This window comes from Mustela erminea, chromosome 5, assembly GCF_009829155.1.
Source record: "Mustela erminea isolate mMusErm1 chromosome 5, mMusErm1.Pri, whole genome shotgun sequence".
Lineage (NCBI taxonomy): Eukaryota > Metazoa > Chordata > Mammalia > Carnivora > Mustelidae > Mustela > Mustela erminea.
In genome coordinates this window covers 135,299,073-135,314,662 of record NC_045618.1, presented here as the reverse complement: position 1 = coordinate 135,314,662, position 15,590 = coordinate 135,299,073, and the positions used below count along the sequence as shown (strand labels likewise).

The 15,590-nt window shown below is 40.9% G+C and overlaps 1 protein-coding gene across 5 annotated transcripts in view; it reads left to right on the top strand.

The window, feature by feature from the left end:
- The window catches only part of LOC116591803, a 229,437-nt gene that overhangs the window by 102,308 nt on the left and 111,539 nt on the right, over positions 1-15,590 (top strand). The window contains exon 5 of one of the 5 annotated variants that reach the window (XM_032345069.1): positions 6,651-6,654. The exons of the other annotated variants lie outside the window; for them this stretch is intronic. Coding sequence (XP_032200960.1) covers positions 6,651-6,654 — 4 coding nt within the window. The remainder of the gene's footprint in view (positions 1-6,650; positions 6,655-15,590) is intronic. 5 annotated transcript variants of the gene reach the window in all.

Here is a 15,590-nt window from a genome sequence, read left to right as displayed (position 1 = left end):
TGGTTTCAGTTTTCTAACTCAGTGTGGATGATTTGAGTGGCGGGAAGAGAAAACTCCACTTGGTTTTTTTTTTTTTTTTTTGTCTGAGTAAACGAAGTGACCTTAGTTCTCTTAAGGAAGGGTAATGAAGGTAATGGCCAAAATTCTACCTGGTGCATAACTTACTACTGTGTTCCTAGGGAGTGGGATTAACCTTTGTGGGTCTCTAGGATATAATGAACATTAGACCTGGGGCTACACTTCTGGGAACAGGGAAGTTTCTAGGTCCTTTTTTTTTGTTCAGATACAGAGTACCTGGAAGCCATAGTGATTTTAATAGCAAACTAGGAAATACCGATACATTAATACACAATTATATACATACGTACATACATAATACATTAGGAACTGTGAATGACTTCATTAGCAGAAAATGACCACATATGTGCAGTAAAGTCAGAAGCTCTGGCTGGCTCAGCTTTGAAGGTGAAGTGGAGAGCTGACTCAGCTGGGCTTATTTATTTGACAGAGAGAGAGAGATCACAAGTAGAGAGCCAGGCAGAGAGAGAGAGGGGGGAAGCAGGCTCCCTGCTGAGCAGAGAGCCCCATGCGGGGCTCGATCCCACGACCCTGAGATCATGACCTGAGCCGAAGGCAGAGGCTTAACCCACTGAGCCACCCAGGCGCCCCTGGGCATGACCTTTTCATGCCTTTATGGGGGTGTCAGTTTCCTGCTGCTTTCCTTTCCTCCCTTGTTCTGCTGTATGTGCTTTGTTGGAAAACCCTGTGTCAGATGCCAGAAGATTGATGAAGGACACCTGGGTGGCTCAGTCATTAAGTATCTGCCTTCGGCTCCGGTCATGATCCCAGAGTCCTGGGATCGAGCCCCGCATCGGGCTCTCTGCTCACTGGGGAGCCTGCTTCTCCCTCTCCCACTTCCTCTGCTGGTGTTCCTGCTCTCTCGCTCTCTCTCTGTCACATAAATAAATAAATAAGTAAAAAGTATATGAGAGAAAAATCTTAAAACTGAGAAAATTTTCTTTTGCCGATTTAATTTTTTTGTGGAAAGGGAAGATGATGTCTGTTGTCTTATTTTTATCAGGGGACTGTATTTCTCTCAGGTCTTAAGCTTATTTTTTAATCTTAACAATGATGTGTTCACTGTAAATACATAAGCAATGAAAGAAAACTTAAAAAATAAAGGAAAAATAAAAAAATAAAAAATAAAATAAAATAAAAATAAAAAAATAAAACCACCCCTAAGTCCTAAACCTAGCAATATATTTTAACATTTTGTTAAGTACCCTTATATAATTTTTTTGTACACATGTAATGTAAAATATGTTCATACCACTTTTTATTTGGTTTTATATTGTTCCATTTCTGTTTGGGGGCTTTATGGATTTTTTGGTCAGTCCTGTACTGATGTCAATATTTATTTCTCAGGTATCCACTTATAGCCAGAGGGTGTTTTCTCCAAGACTCTGTACCATTTATGTGAAATGCTCTAAAATCTTTGTAAGAAGGGGAGGCCATTAATTAAGCAAAATGTCAGACAAATTATTCTGGGTAGCCAAGTTTTTCATGTAGTGAAGTGTAAGCTGATGATTTCTAAGACTTCTTAAAACAATATGGATGAAAAATTTTCCAGAGTTCTTGTACACTTTTAGCATGTTTAAATGTATACTTTGGCCCTGGGGGTTTATTTCTAGGAGTTTGTCTTCATGAAGCAGAGAACATATACAAACATGTCTGTCCAGTGACATTCACTGCAGCATTGAATATGAAGGCAGACATTTGGAAATGATATGCAGTACTTTATGGCTATATTCACTACTGTATCTAGTAGTGCATCCATAAAAGTTTGCATTCTAGAATATTTGACAGAAGGGAAAATAGTTATGGTATAATAGAAAAATGCACGCTAGGAATTATACACATTGTGTATTTTTATATTTACATATAATACATAGATACATGCACTCATGAATACCTTGATTTTTTTCTTATAAATAAAAATTAAGTGTAACATGCATATAGAAAAATGCACAGACTCTGAGCATTTTACCATTGATAAACTTTTGTGAACTCAACACACATGTATAACCATTACCTAAATTAAAAATTAGAATGTTAGAGAATTAGAATATTATCAAATTCCAGAAGCTTACTTGTGTTTTCTTCCATTTCATTACCTTTCCCCACCCTAATATAAGGAAAGGTAACTGTGGGCCAGATGTGTCTTATTTTGAACTTCATAAAAATGGAATAATATGACAATATACTCCTTAGTCTGGCTTCTTTTGCCCAATATTATATTTGTGGGTAGAACAGGTCCCCTCTCCCCATGTATTATTATTTTTTTTTTTTTAAAGATTTTATTTATTTATTTGACAGAGAGAAATCACAAGTAGATGGAGAGGCAGGCAGAGAGAGAGAAAGGGAAGCAGGCTCTCCGCTGAGCAGAGAGCCCGATGCGGGACTCGATCCCAGGACTCCGAGATCATGACCCGAGCCGAAGGCAGCGGCTTAACCCACTGAGCCACCCAGGCGCCCCATCCCCATGTATTATTTTGACATGTTAACTATACTGCAATTAATTTACTTACTACTGAACATCTGGTTTGTTTTTTTGTTTGTTTGTTTCTGATTGTTTTGTTTTGTTGTTGTTGTTTTCCCTGTCAGTTTTTGCCGTTACAGCTAATGCTGTTACGAGCCTGCCTGTATTTGATTTTGGGACAGCTGTGTGTACCCTTCTGTTGGGCATCTGTACCTAGGAGTGGGCTCCTGAGGTTGAATCTGTGTTTGTTCATTTTTAGTAGATGACACAGAACTTTAATGGAGGTGCCCTGTTCACTGTTGCTCACAGTGTCAGCGAGTTCCACTGGCTCCACATCTTCACCAACACTTAGTTTTAGTTTTGTCTTTTAGCCATTCCAGAGGGTATGGAGTGGTAGCTCTTGTTGTTCAGATTGCATTTTCCTGAGGACTAGTGAGTAATCGCAGTTTGATTTGAGTCAATTCCCTTCTGAGGAAATCTTCTGTTATTAAATCTTGTGCTAATCAACTTCATTTCAACAGTAACAAAACCTGTTACCTTCCTCTGGCATTGAGGGTGTGTTGTGCTCCCAGTTTCTTTAATTGCCAGACCCAGCATGGATTCTTCTGCATCAGTTAAGTGGGGCAGTCCCTAATAGATACAACTTGTCACACATCCAAATTTTCCTGCTTGATGCTCCAATTTGTGTGACTTTCTATTCTGTATTGAGAGAATGTTTGAAATTATGAAATATTTCAAGTTACCTATTCATTTCACATCATGACTGATTAAAATGTTGGCCAAAGAATTCAGTTTAAGAAATCCCAAAAAGAAAAACTTTTTGGCTTTAGTCACTGATTTTCTTTAGGTCAGTATATTAAGAATGACTCATCCTATTTTATTCAGAGTAACTTTTAAAAGAATCTCACTCCACAGTAGAAAATTGCAAGTAAATTTGATGTAGGTAGAAATGCATCTGAGGCTTAAGGATGGGTCTAATTGCTACATGGAATATTGGAGGAGAATGATAATCCTTACATCCAGTTCCTAGCTTTTAGTATTAACCTTTTTTTGATTAATGAACTAAGAGATCCTGGAGTTATCAAATTATGGGTCTTAGAATAGAGAGACTTCAGGGTAGATAGAACTTGAGCCTGCCTTTTTTTTTTTTTTTTTTTTTTAAAGATTTTATTTATTTAGGGCACCTGGGTGGCTCAGTTGGTTAAGCAACTGCCTTCGGCTCAGGTCATGATCGTGGAGTCCTGGGATCAAGTCCCACATCAGGCCCTCTGCTCATCAGGGAGCCGGCTTCTCCCTCTGCCCCTTGCCCCTTTCATGCTCACTCTCTCTCTCTCTCAAATAAAATCTTAAAAAAAAAAAAAAAGATTTTATTTATTTATTTGACAGAGATCACGAGTAGGCAGAGAGACAGGCAGAGAGAGAAGAAGGGAAGCAGGCTCCCCACTAAGCAGAGAATCCGATGTGGGACTCGATCCCAGGACCCTGGGGTCATGACCTGAGCCGAAGGCAGAGGCTTTAACCCACTGAGCCACCCAGGCGCCCCTTGGGCCTCCCATCTTGACATAACACTGATACTGAACATGTCCTGGGTAAGCAGGCTGGACGCCAGGCCTTGTCATCCTCACCTCATTTAAGGCCCACCAATAGTGGGAGACAGGGAATGTTATACTGTTTCATACATGAGGACGTTGTGGCCGGAAAAGGCTAGTGGATGCCACATCATGACTGAGGGTGAGTGGAAATTTTCTCACTCTGATTTTATGACTGTGTGATGGAAAATTATAGTATGTAGGGCCTTTGGTTTTAATTGAACAACTCTGTCAATTCTTTAGATGTCCTGGGGACACCAGTAATGTATGAAAACAGAGTAGGAGCGTTTGAATCTCAGTTGAAGGCCAGCTAGGGTATTTTATGGAGAAAGTTTTTCTTCTAGCTTCATTCTTTCTCATAATCTGTCAAGGGTTTCAAGCAATCATCCTGATTAAAGACACATTTTTCAGTAAATATAACACCACCAGTGGTGGTGGTAAAGTTAGAGAAATTTATGGTTGAGTTTCAAGCGTAAAGCAACAAAAGCATGCATTTGTTAACGTTTGTTTTGAACGCTACAGCCCCAGCAGGCCTCTCTGTCCTAGGCAAATCATATACGAATCTGCTCCCAAGGAACCTGAGTTCTCATGGATGTATAGGAAAGCAGCCTCAATACAACATAGAAAGGAAGCTGATAGGAAGTAGTTTGTTGCAGACAAAGTACTGTAGGATTCCATACAAAAGACAACTTTCTGCTGAAACCTATCAAAAAATCAGCTCTGGAGAAGGTAATTTTGGAACTACCCTTGACGGGTAGAGGGGATATGGGGACCTAGAAATTGGCATCTGGTTGGGGGCAAAGCCGCTGCAGAGTTTATCTTTTTATAATTCTGAATAAATACGCTAATGAAATGAGTACTGTAAATAAATTTTAAGAAATTTACCCTATCAACAAACAAATGGTATGTGTTGTAAAACCGTAATGTTTCTGATGAAGATTAGGCAAAGCGCCTTTTACTTTTGGCTCTGGTCTCTTCTGCTTAATGTCAGCCCCAGTCACTACCTTTTTCTGCCCTTTCGCTCTGGAGGCTCAGAAACGTGTGCTGTGTGAGACAGGACGTCCGGGGCCATGCCTCATTCCACTTTTCATGAATGCTCTTCTCCCTGTTAGGGATTGTCCTTGAATCATGTAAATATTTGGGAGCGCCTGGGAGAGTAAGCATTTGGTAGGTCCTTTGTGAGCGGAGCACGAATGAAGAACTAAATGAAATAAAATGTTGTGCCTTTTTACTGAGTTCCTGTTTTTATCGTGCACAAGTACTTGCTCAGTTAGTTACAAGCTGTCCCAGAAAATCATTGTAGTGTAACTGCATCAAGCTGGCTCCCAAGCAGGAGGGACCGAGTGTGCAGGTTTGTGACTCTGTGTGGAAACGGTTTTACCATTAGCTCTGATTGTATGTGTGCCGTTGTTTGGTCACGGGAATGATTGCCTAGAGTGGTTGATTCCGAATGATCGTTTTTGTTTTTTTCCTCATTCCTTTTCTTAAATTATTTGGACCAGAAGGAAAGGATAAGAACTTACACCTACTGCCTCTACTGCTAACTTAAAGTTTAAAATTCTTTTGGTTTCCCACAATGTTGTTGGGACCATGAGAAAAAATTCCTAACCTGGAAATCATTATTTGGCCTTTTTTTGTGTGATGAAATTTGGTTCTTTCACATTATAGCCTTTAATACTTCCAAATCCTTATTGAGGAAATGTTAAGTTAATTATAACAATAATAGTTAACCATTATTGAAAAACTTGTACTTAGAAATTTGCTAGACTTTTGCCTCCTTGACCACATATAATCTCTGTATCATCCTGTGAGATGTTGACGGACGTCTTCATGTTACATGCAAGGCTATAAATGATTTTTTGTCAAGGTCTCATCACTCATAAGTGGCTGAGCTGGGATTTGAACCCACATCTGTCTGCTCTAGTGTGTGAGCCACTGTGCTGAATTGTTCTTCCCTGGTTTTTTTTCTGTATATTTATGCTTTTCTCCTCCCTATTATCGTGATAGGATGTATCCCTGTTTTAGCTTAACATAACACACTTTTAGTTGTCACTAATCCTTTATATAGCAATATTTGTTGATTTCCCATCTTTGCTACTCTCAGGAAAACTCTTTCATTTACTGTGGTGTTAACTGTACTTAGATATCATGTGGTTTTTCCACTTACCAGCCAAAAAGTGAATTATTTAGTTTTCACATGTTGGTATCCTTTTTTTAACTGGCAGTTTAGTCTAAATAGCTTCTAACAGTCCTCTGAGACAAAACCCTGGAGCCTAGATACTTCTTGTGCTAATTTGTGCAAAACAGCACCTCAGGTCATCCTGTGTTGTAACTGCTCAGGAACACAGTGTGTGGATAGTAACAGGGCAGCCCTCGTGTGCTGGAGGTCACATCGCAGAGAGAAGGCTAAATCCATTGAGAAAGTTCTGGTACACATTCATAACATGTTTAGATTTGCATTAGAAAAATGTGCAATAAAACCATAAGGGAGACTCCTACAAACTACAGGCTGCTGTGGGTAGGTGGGTGGCGGAGGGGCTCGGTGGGTGATGGGCAGGGAGCAGGGCACTTGTGATGCGTGCTGGGTGTTGTATGTGACTGATGAGTCACTGAACTCTGCTTCTGAAACTAACATGACACTGTATGTTAACTGGAATGTAAATAAAAACCTGAAACATAAACAAAGCAAAACCCTTTCAGTAAGTGTCAAAAATTCTTATTGTTACAAGAAGTTAACATCTACATTTTAGAAACATAAAAACATAACTATCTATTTCATGGCCTGTAATGCTACAGTGGATAACTTTATTATATACTGGTCTGCCAGTGCTTGTGGGGTAGGGTGGTATGCTTTTCCAGTCTAACATGTCTAGACAGAACCAGATGTATAATTATATAAAATCACAGCTTGGGGATTATGGTTGAAAAACTTTAATAATTATTGGCAACTGTGTGCCATTTTGTCTTACTTTGCATCCTTATTTTCTTGGCCTATTGCTGTAAAGGAGTTAAAGTTTATTTTTAGGCAGAACAGAAAGTGTCTAAAGTGTGATATGATATGAATCTAGTTTTTTAAGTTAAATGTATTTTCCATGCAAATATATGTTTCTTGACTTGGAGAATTGAATAAATCTCAATAAGAATTATTGCTTCCAGCATTAAATTTGGGTAGAAGCTCTTCGAAACCAGCGTAATAGGACAACAAAACTGCCACTTTAAATCCAGAATTTTTTTGAATGTGCATTGACTGGTGCTGTGTACAGTGTGTTTTTTAGAAGTTCAGACTGTCCTGGCATCTGTCTAGTTTTTATCTCCCGTCTTCTCCCTCAAGTAGTCTTCTAGGGAATCTAGCTACTAACCGTTTATTCTTCACAAGAGGGAAAATTTCCAGCATCTCCACTTCCCCTGTTGAGCTGTCCCCTCCAGAACAGGCTGTTATAAACAAGCTCCGGTGAACATTTTATTATTGAATGTAGGAGTTCCTTATAGAGCCTACATACCAGTCCTTTTTTTTTTAGATTTATATTTTGCCATGATTTTCCCCCCATTTTTTTTTTTTTAACAAACTTTAGGTAATCAAAAGTCTTAAACAGGATTAGATCTAATGTGTCCATTAAAAAAAAATGGTTATTACTTACTGTGTCTCAGGAGGCCTTTGCCTTCTCCCCTCCCCCTCCATCCTGACATTTCTTCTGAAAGCTTCATGGTTTTAGCTTATGTATGTTGAGGTCTGTGATCCATCTTGAGTTCACTTTTTTTTTGACATGCTATCTTATTACCTCCGTTTTATAAGTGAGGATTTTGGCAATCTGAGAATTTGGCGCTCTAGCCGTGGTATGTAATGGTAAATTCGATTTATCATTTTAGAACTTTTCGTGGATGATCATGATGAAGCTCTCTTGTAGGTCGTATCGTATAAACCATTTTGCTCAGGACATTTTTGAGGCATATCTTCATGGTCACAAAAACATTGTTGCTGACAAACGAATGTTCTTTTGTCGGGGTTCATCCCCACGATGAAACCAGCCGTGTTAAGTGAGGAATAAGACTGCAACCTTGGTGTGCGTGTATTTTATCAGGAGAGATATTGTGTTTATGTACAAGTGTCCTTTGAAGCTGCCTGGTGTGACTTGCCTGTTAAGACAATCATCTTGTGATAAGAAATTGAAGTGAAACAGGGGCGCCTGGCTGGCTCAGTGGGTTGAGTGTCCAACTCCTGGTTTCAGCTCAGGTCATGATCCCAAGGTCATGAGAGTGCTGAGTGGGGAGTCTGCTTGAGATTCTCTCTCTCTCTCTCTCTCTGTCTTCCCTCTTCCCCCACTCTCATGTGCTCTGTCTCTCTCTCCAAAATAAATAAATAAATACTTTAAAAAAAGATACTGAAGTGAAACAATCAGCACGATTGAGCTCTTTAACCTGGTCTGATTAAGTGTTTTTACTAGCTGTAGTATGGAGCTCTGCTCTGATGTCAGGCTGTGGTTGTCTCAGGGTTATCCCTTATTCCGACCCTTTAGGCTCTCTCCTCTGACACTGTAGAACCATCACTGGTCCCCGCCTCTAGGGCTCAAGAGAAGCCCAGCAATTGATGCGTCATGGAGGGTATATGTTTTGGGTGTTTCCTAGGTGTTAGCCGTCCTGCAAACATTATATTCCTCCCAACAGTTTCCTTCTAAAGCAGAAGGAAAGGAAGATTTTCCCAGTACACTCTTGGGGGTGGCATGTGGGGGAACTTAATCTAGTTCTCTAGGAAAGCTTCAGAGTGGTGATTTCTTGTAAGTCCTTTCATGTGTCTGGGTTGAGATAAGACTACAATATGCTGGCAGTTGAGTCAATTCAGAGATATGTGTGGAGACTTTGGGGGGAGGACAAGGGGCTCCCTGTATTAGACGTCTGTAGGTCCAAGACGCTGTACTGTAGGGGGATGTGAAGGTGAGCAGGACAGGAGGAAGCTAACCTTATTCTTAAAGGGAGCTTTGCTTTGTCCTCGGGCTGCCGTCCATTAGAATGTGTGATTAAGCTCATTGGAAGCTTGCTGTTTATCGGGGAGAAAAGCTGCCCTTCATTTTGAGCTGCGCAGTTGAGCCTAACGGAGGGAGTTCAGGCACATCGCTTAAGGACACTCCGATTCCACGGCAAAGCTGGTGTTGCCCATGCTACAGATCGGGCCTGCATCTGTGTAAATAGCAAGGGCAGCTGGCCGGGTTCACGGCACTCTCCGTGTGGCCTTCTCACTAAGGAAACATTAGCTTCAGTTGATAACTCTCAAAGAAACTAGGACAGTTCTCAGGCTGCTCTTTATTTGTATAGATAAACAACAGGCATTAATGCAGCCATGCCGAAAGCAACAGTTTAAAAAAAAAAAAGTCACTATGTTTTAATTGTATCCTCTTAGCAAGGTTATGTTAATTTTTTAATCTAAAAATTATGACTGAAGTAGAAATTTGTATGCATTATGAACCAAATTAAAAACATTTTCCTGAATAATATTTGTTTTGCTTAATGTTTGCTATTCTCTCTGATTAAAATGGATGTTTATAGTCTCAAGCATGCTGACCAATTAGTTTTTACGAGCTACTCTATATTGTGCAGAGGAACCAAACTTAATGGACTTAGTTATTTGTTCTTTCGGTGTATTTTGAGAACAGTTTTCTCTTTCATGTTTGTTCTCTCCATTTTGATCGAATGAAGTTTTACTGAGTGCTTTTGATCTACGAATCAGTTTCTGATGTATGTGGTAGTTAATGATTTTAAGGCTATAAGTAAAACTAGCTTTGTCTTATAACTTACAGACAAGGTTTTAGAATATTTCTACAGAAAAATTTTCTGACTGCTTGGAACAACACTTTGAATTGTCATGTGAAACCAGCCATTGATTTCTTTGCCATCCCTGTGTCCAGATTTATGTCCATACTAATTACAGTCAGCAGGGGTTCTTGGAGTCCACACTGTGTGTGGGCATTTACAAATGCAATGTTTTGTGCTGCTGTGTCTAAGTGAGTGTTGACTATTATTTATAGGTAAAGAACTCTCTCGTCTTTGTAGATATTAGGTTATCTGAATCAAGTAACACTTGCCTAGCTATTTATATGTTAATATGTTTAAAAAGAAATTTCTCTACGAAGAGGCATTAATCATTCACTGTTTGTTTGATCAGATGGTGATGCCGACATTCTATTGTGTAATCATAAACTAGCTTGTCATGTTTAATGCCACGAGCAGATGCACTTTCTAGTATAAACAGCACGCAAAGCCCCAAATTTCAATGCAGTATTTAGGAGCATATTAAAATCTTTGTTTTTTTTTTTTTTTTTTTTTTGTGATTTAAAGAAGTAATTATGGATTGCATTGTGTCAAATTAAAAAAAAAATGTGATTGCTGCCACAGCTTAAAAACTGAAGAAGCAAAATCTGGCCCATATGCTTTCAATATAATGTGTTATTCTTGGAGACTGTGTCATTCCTAGAGGGTTAGTGCATTAGACTAACTGGAAGCAGACCGCCTGGATTCAAGTCTTACCTGTACCACTTGCCCAGCTTTGTGATGCTGGGCAGGTTACATAATCTCTCTGTGCTTCAGTTCCCTCCTTTGTAAAGTAGTAATAATAGCGATAACAGTGTGTACCCCATAGGGTTGTTAGGAGACTGATACACGGTAATATCAATAAAGTGTTTAGGACAGTGCCTGGCACATTGTAAGGACAAACGAGCAAGACTGCAAATGGTGAAATAGGTAGAAGTGTGTGTTACTGGGGCTTCTCCTGCAGTCAGTTCCAATTCCTTTTTTTCTAATGATTTATTCATTTGTTTGAGAGACAGAGCGCGGGTCGGGGGAGAGAGAGAGAGAGAGTCTCAAGCGGACTCCCTACTGAGTGTGGAGCCTGACTTGGGACTTGATCCCATGACCCCGAGAGTGAGACCTGAGGCAAAATCAGAGTGTCACGCTTAACTGACTGAGCTACCCAGGCACCCCTCCAGTTTTTTTAAAGTAAGTCTATGATGTCCTGATGGGTCACGGATGTTTATAGGATGACCATTATGCTAAGTATTATTCTAGGCTTTATGGGGGTTACAAAAGGAATGTAAGGCATGGTTGCTACATTGAAAGCTTGCACCGTGTTTAAGTAGGTCCCCACAAGGTGATAAGTACAAATGAGTGTTAGGTAAGGGAAAAGGTATAATCTTCAGTTAAAACACAGGGGATGAAGAAGTATAAAAGGTGACTTTTGACCATGGAGGACAGGAAATGTAAAAATCCCATAAAAAAAAATCTCAGCTTTGTGCCTATGAGAACCATATGACTTCATGGAAGAAAGCTCATCATGTTCATTGTTCTCTAGCAGAGCGAGTCATTAATCTTAGATGTGTTCTAAGTCCCCTGTTTTTGTTTAAACATCTCCCTTGACTTCATCTGTAGCTCTCCTTACTGCCGAGTGCTCCAGCCCAGAGCGTCCCGGCTTTCCAGGTCTTCTAACATTTCCGGGCCGTTGTGGTTTGCCTTGATTCTGGAGTGCTCGGAAATGCCCATCTTTCTCACCTCAGCCTCTCTGAGACCTTTCCCCAGTCTCAATCCCGAGATGCCTCCTCCAACCACCCAAACTGAGCCCCAGCTTCTCCAGCTTTGACTTAGATGTAGTTGTTTTTCTGGCTTGTTTTGGGGGGGCTAAATGTACGTGAAGCCTCCTTGCATATTATGAAGTGCAGACAGCACAGATGTAAGGGGCAACATTGCCATGTCTTTTTTGCACGATTTTTTGACCTAATATATATTTATCCTGTCATTCCTCCACGGGACACCCCCCCGCTTCCCCCAACCACTGGCCTCTGCCACATTCACTGAGAGCTCCTAAGTCAGAAGTTCTATGTTAATGCATCCTAGTTTGCTGCCTGCGCCCCCGCCCCCAGCCCACGTCAAGACAGCAGGGAGCCGTGATGAGTGAGCAAGTGAGCTGAAGGGCGTTGTGCCTGGAGTAGCACCTCCACTAGCTGGCGACCGTGGACTCGGGTGCAGCTCTCACAAGAGGCCGTGTACTTAGTGTGGGCAGAAGAGCAAGGGCTTCCATGTTGAAGGACGGATGCAGGTAGGACTTCACTTCAGTGTGATGTTTTCCCCCCTTTTGACCCCTTTGACACTCCCATTGTCACGTGACAAATGAGGACGTGATGTTTACCCTGTGGGGTGGTGTTGACGAGATGAGATGTTTGTGGAAAACCATTTGTTAATGTTAAAGTGCCTATTAGTTGTTTCTCATAAAAACACACGTTAGGCAGAATTGTTCATCGCTGTGCTGCGCGCTGGAAAAGTTCACACATCATGCTCAGCCCTAACCAGGAGGTTGATGTGGTTGGGTGAGTAGAAGCTGGAGGGCTGGGGAGGCAGCATGGGGCTTCCTGACCTTGACTGCCTCAGTGGTTGGTCCTGAGCTGGTAACAGCAGCTGGGGGTGACTGGCAGGCCCCTTACGGGGTGTCAGGGGAACCCAACGAAGTGATACCTCAAGCTTTGTAAACACTAGGGTTTTCAGATTGGGACAGAGATAGAGTGTGTGAGGAGCTAACATTACTTCAGATCTGCGGGAAGTTTACCTTAGGGAGCTTTCTAGTGTGGGGGTGTGGGGGTGGGGCTTATGTTACTGCAATTTATGAGGAACCTTGGGACAAAAAATTATGAAGCCAAATGATAAGTACCAAATTGCAGACACTCAGCTTCTCTCTCTCTCCCTTTCTCTCTCTCTCCTAGAAATTCACAGTAGATTCTCATAGAGAAGGGTTAGTAAAAGAAGAGAGAGAAGTTAGCAACAACAGCTTCCTGCAGTGACTGTGGGATTTCGAATCCGGGTAACTAGACTTTTAGCTTCTGTTGCTGTGTATTGTTCTCTGGCTCTTCAAGAGTCTCCACGTTAGTCATGGGCTTTCAAGTGTCTGTGCAGCTGGGGACACTGCAAGAAGCCTCTTACATACACCAGAATGAAAGAATAAACATCTTCGATTTAACCACTTCTGTTCTCCAGATACTGGCAAGAAATGTGTTGTGTATAAACACAGGGAGAAGGGAGGCCAGGGGTGATGGTTTGGTGGAGCTGCTTGTGCTCTCATAATCTCATAAATTTTGTATAGTTTTTTGGACCTTAAAGTTCACATCTGTAAAATGAGGGTGTTGGAGTAGAGGTCCATTGTCATGCCCGTGCTGCGAATATTGTGTATTTCAAAGGACCTGGAAATGTTTCTCCTGATATTCTAATTATACATGGAAATTTCCCAGAGGAGTCTGCAAGTTTTTAGGACCTCTTTTCACTCAACAATGTTTATTAAGGACTTACTGTGTACCTGAGTCTACTACTTTGGGGGCTGGAGATAGATCCGTGAAATAAGGCAGGGTTCCTGCCCCGTAGACACTTACATTTTAAGGAGAAGGAATAAATCCACAAACACGAAGATGTGCTAGGAATTGCTGTTACATTGGATGTGGAATTACAAATGGGAAAAGTCGTGGACAGCAGCCTCATGGCTGGTGGTTACTGGTCTGGAGAGTGGAGCAGGTCTACGGGGTGAGAAATCCACACTCCGCTCTTTGACATGCATCCAGAGTTTTACATTTGAGAGTCTTCACTTTCAACATGGTATTTGAAGCTTTGAGGCTGGATGAGATCAACTGATGACTGGATTTAGAAAGAAAGGGGCAAGAGATGTGGACCAAGCCTGGGCTCTGTTGAGAGGTTCGTTGGAAGAGGGGGGTAGGAGAGAGGGAACTTGGTTGGCTGCTCTTGGCTTCCATTTGGCAAATCTGTTAAATACTAACACGGGTTCTGGCCCTCCCTCTGAGTTCAGGCACTACCTGTGTCTGTAGAAGTTAACACGGCACCTACGTATACACATAACGTTTAACAAATGACTTTTAACACAGTGCTGAGTCCTTGCAAAGTGCTCAGAGGCGAGAGCTCTCTTTGGTGTCTTCCATCTCCCTCACCTCTTCCTTCTGACAAGCTCATGGACGCTGGTGATATGTCTACACTGTGTGCGGCAGCCACTTCTTTCTAGGTCGGCTGATTGACTTGAATGTTGATCAAGGGTTGGTTTCCTTGATAACAAAAGCTGGTTTTTGTCAGTAGTGCTTGTCATTGTATAATTACATAGTTGAAATTTTATGTAATATGGTTAAATGTTAGTTTTTAACAAAAATATGCTAAATATTTTTGAAAGCATCCGAAGGCAGTCCTCCAAAAAGATGCTGTTAAGTGAGGTATGATCGTGGCAACTGCAAAGGATTGGGGGAGTAGTTAAACTTCCACAAGGATTCTCAGCTTGTTTCCTGAGAGCCTTTGAGTTCATATTCCATTCTAATAAGATAGGGAGAGTGGGAGATGTGAATGATGCGTTTTGGTCGTGGTTTGTGTAAAAATGACTAGCCTGCAGTCGGAGACCGATTATTCATGGCAGAGATACTCGCTCTTCATCAGGAAATTGGTAAAAGAATGTATATTTCAAATTAGATGGCCCAGCTCTGTGTGTGTGTTTATGGTTCTCTGCCTACAGCAGCTTTTTCAGTTTCTAAATTGATTATCGTCCTATTACCTTCATTCATTGGGATTTTACCGTGTGGTCTTTGTGAAAAGCTTTTTGACAGTATGTGTCCAAAGCCTTCACGGTGATTATGTCCTGCCTTACCACTCTAGGACTTTATTTTGTGGCAAAACACTTTTTTTTTCAACTCATAAAAATTTATGTTCAAGGATGTTGATCATTGTAATATTTGTAACATAAAAATTAAGTGCAGCCTTCTGTCACATAGTGCAGAATGGTTCAGTTGTGACCCGTGTGTATAGAGAAGACTGTTACAATCAAGCATCTGATTTTTTTTTTTTAAGATTTTATTTATTTATTTGACAGACAGAGATCACAAGTGGGCAGAGAGGCAGGCACAGAGAGGAAGAAGCAGGTTCCTTCCTGAACAGAGAGCCAGATGTGGGACTCGATCCCAGCACCCTGGGATCATGACCTGAACTGCAAGCAGAGGCTTTAAACCACTGAACCACCCAGGCGCCCCAAGCATCAGATTTTTGAGAAACACTAACCATGGGGAAAAGTTTTCACAGGATAATGTGAAATTATAAAAGATACAGACCATTTTACATAACCTCTTAAAAACTGTTACAGTATTAAGAGTTTACCCCTGGGTGGTAGGATTGTGGGTGACTTTTGAGTTTGTATTTTATACTTTGTTTAAATTTTGTAATTTTCCACTTGGGTTATTTCTGTAATTACATAGTAACTTTATTATAGCAGTAGATGGTTTGAAACTTCACAAAGAAGACTTTTGAACTTGGTTGCTTTTGAGAGGTGGTACGTCATAGCAGGATTTAGTAAGAGAGAACATGAATAAAAACAATAAGATTACTTTTAGTCTTTAAAATAATTATTTGTGGAATGCCTGGATAGCTCAGTTGGTTGAGCCACCTGAGCCTTCGGT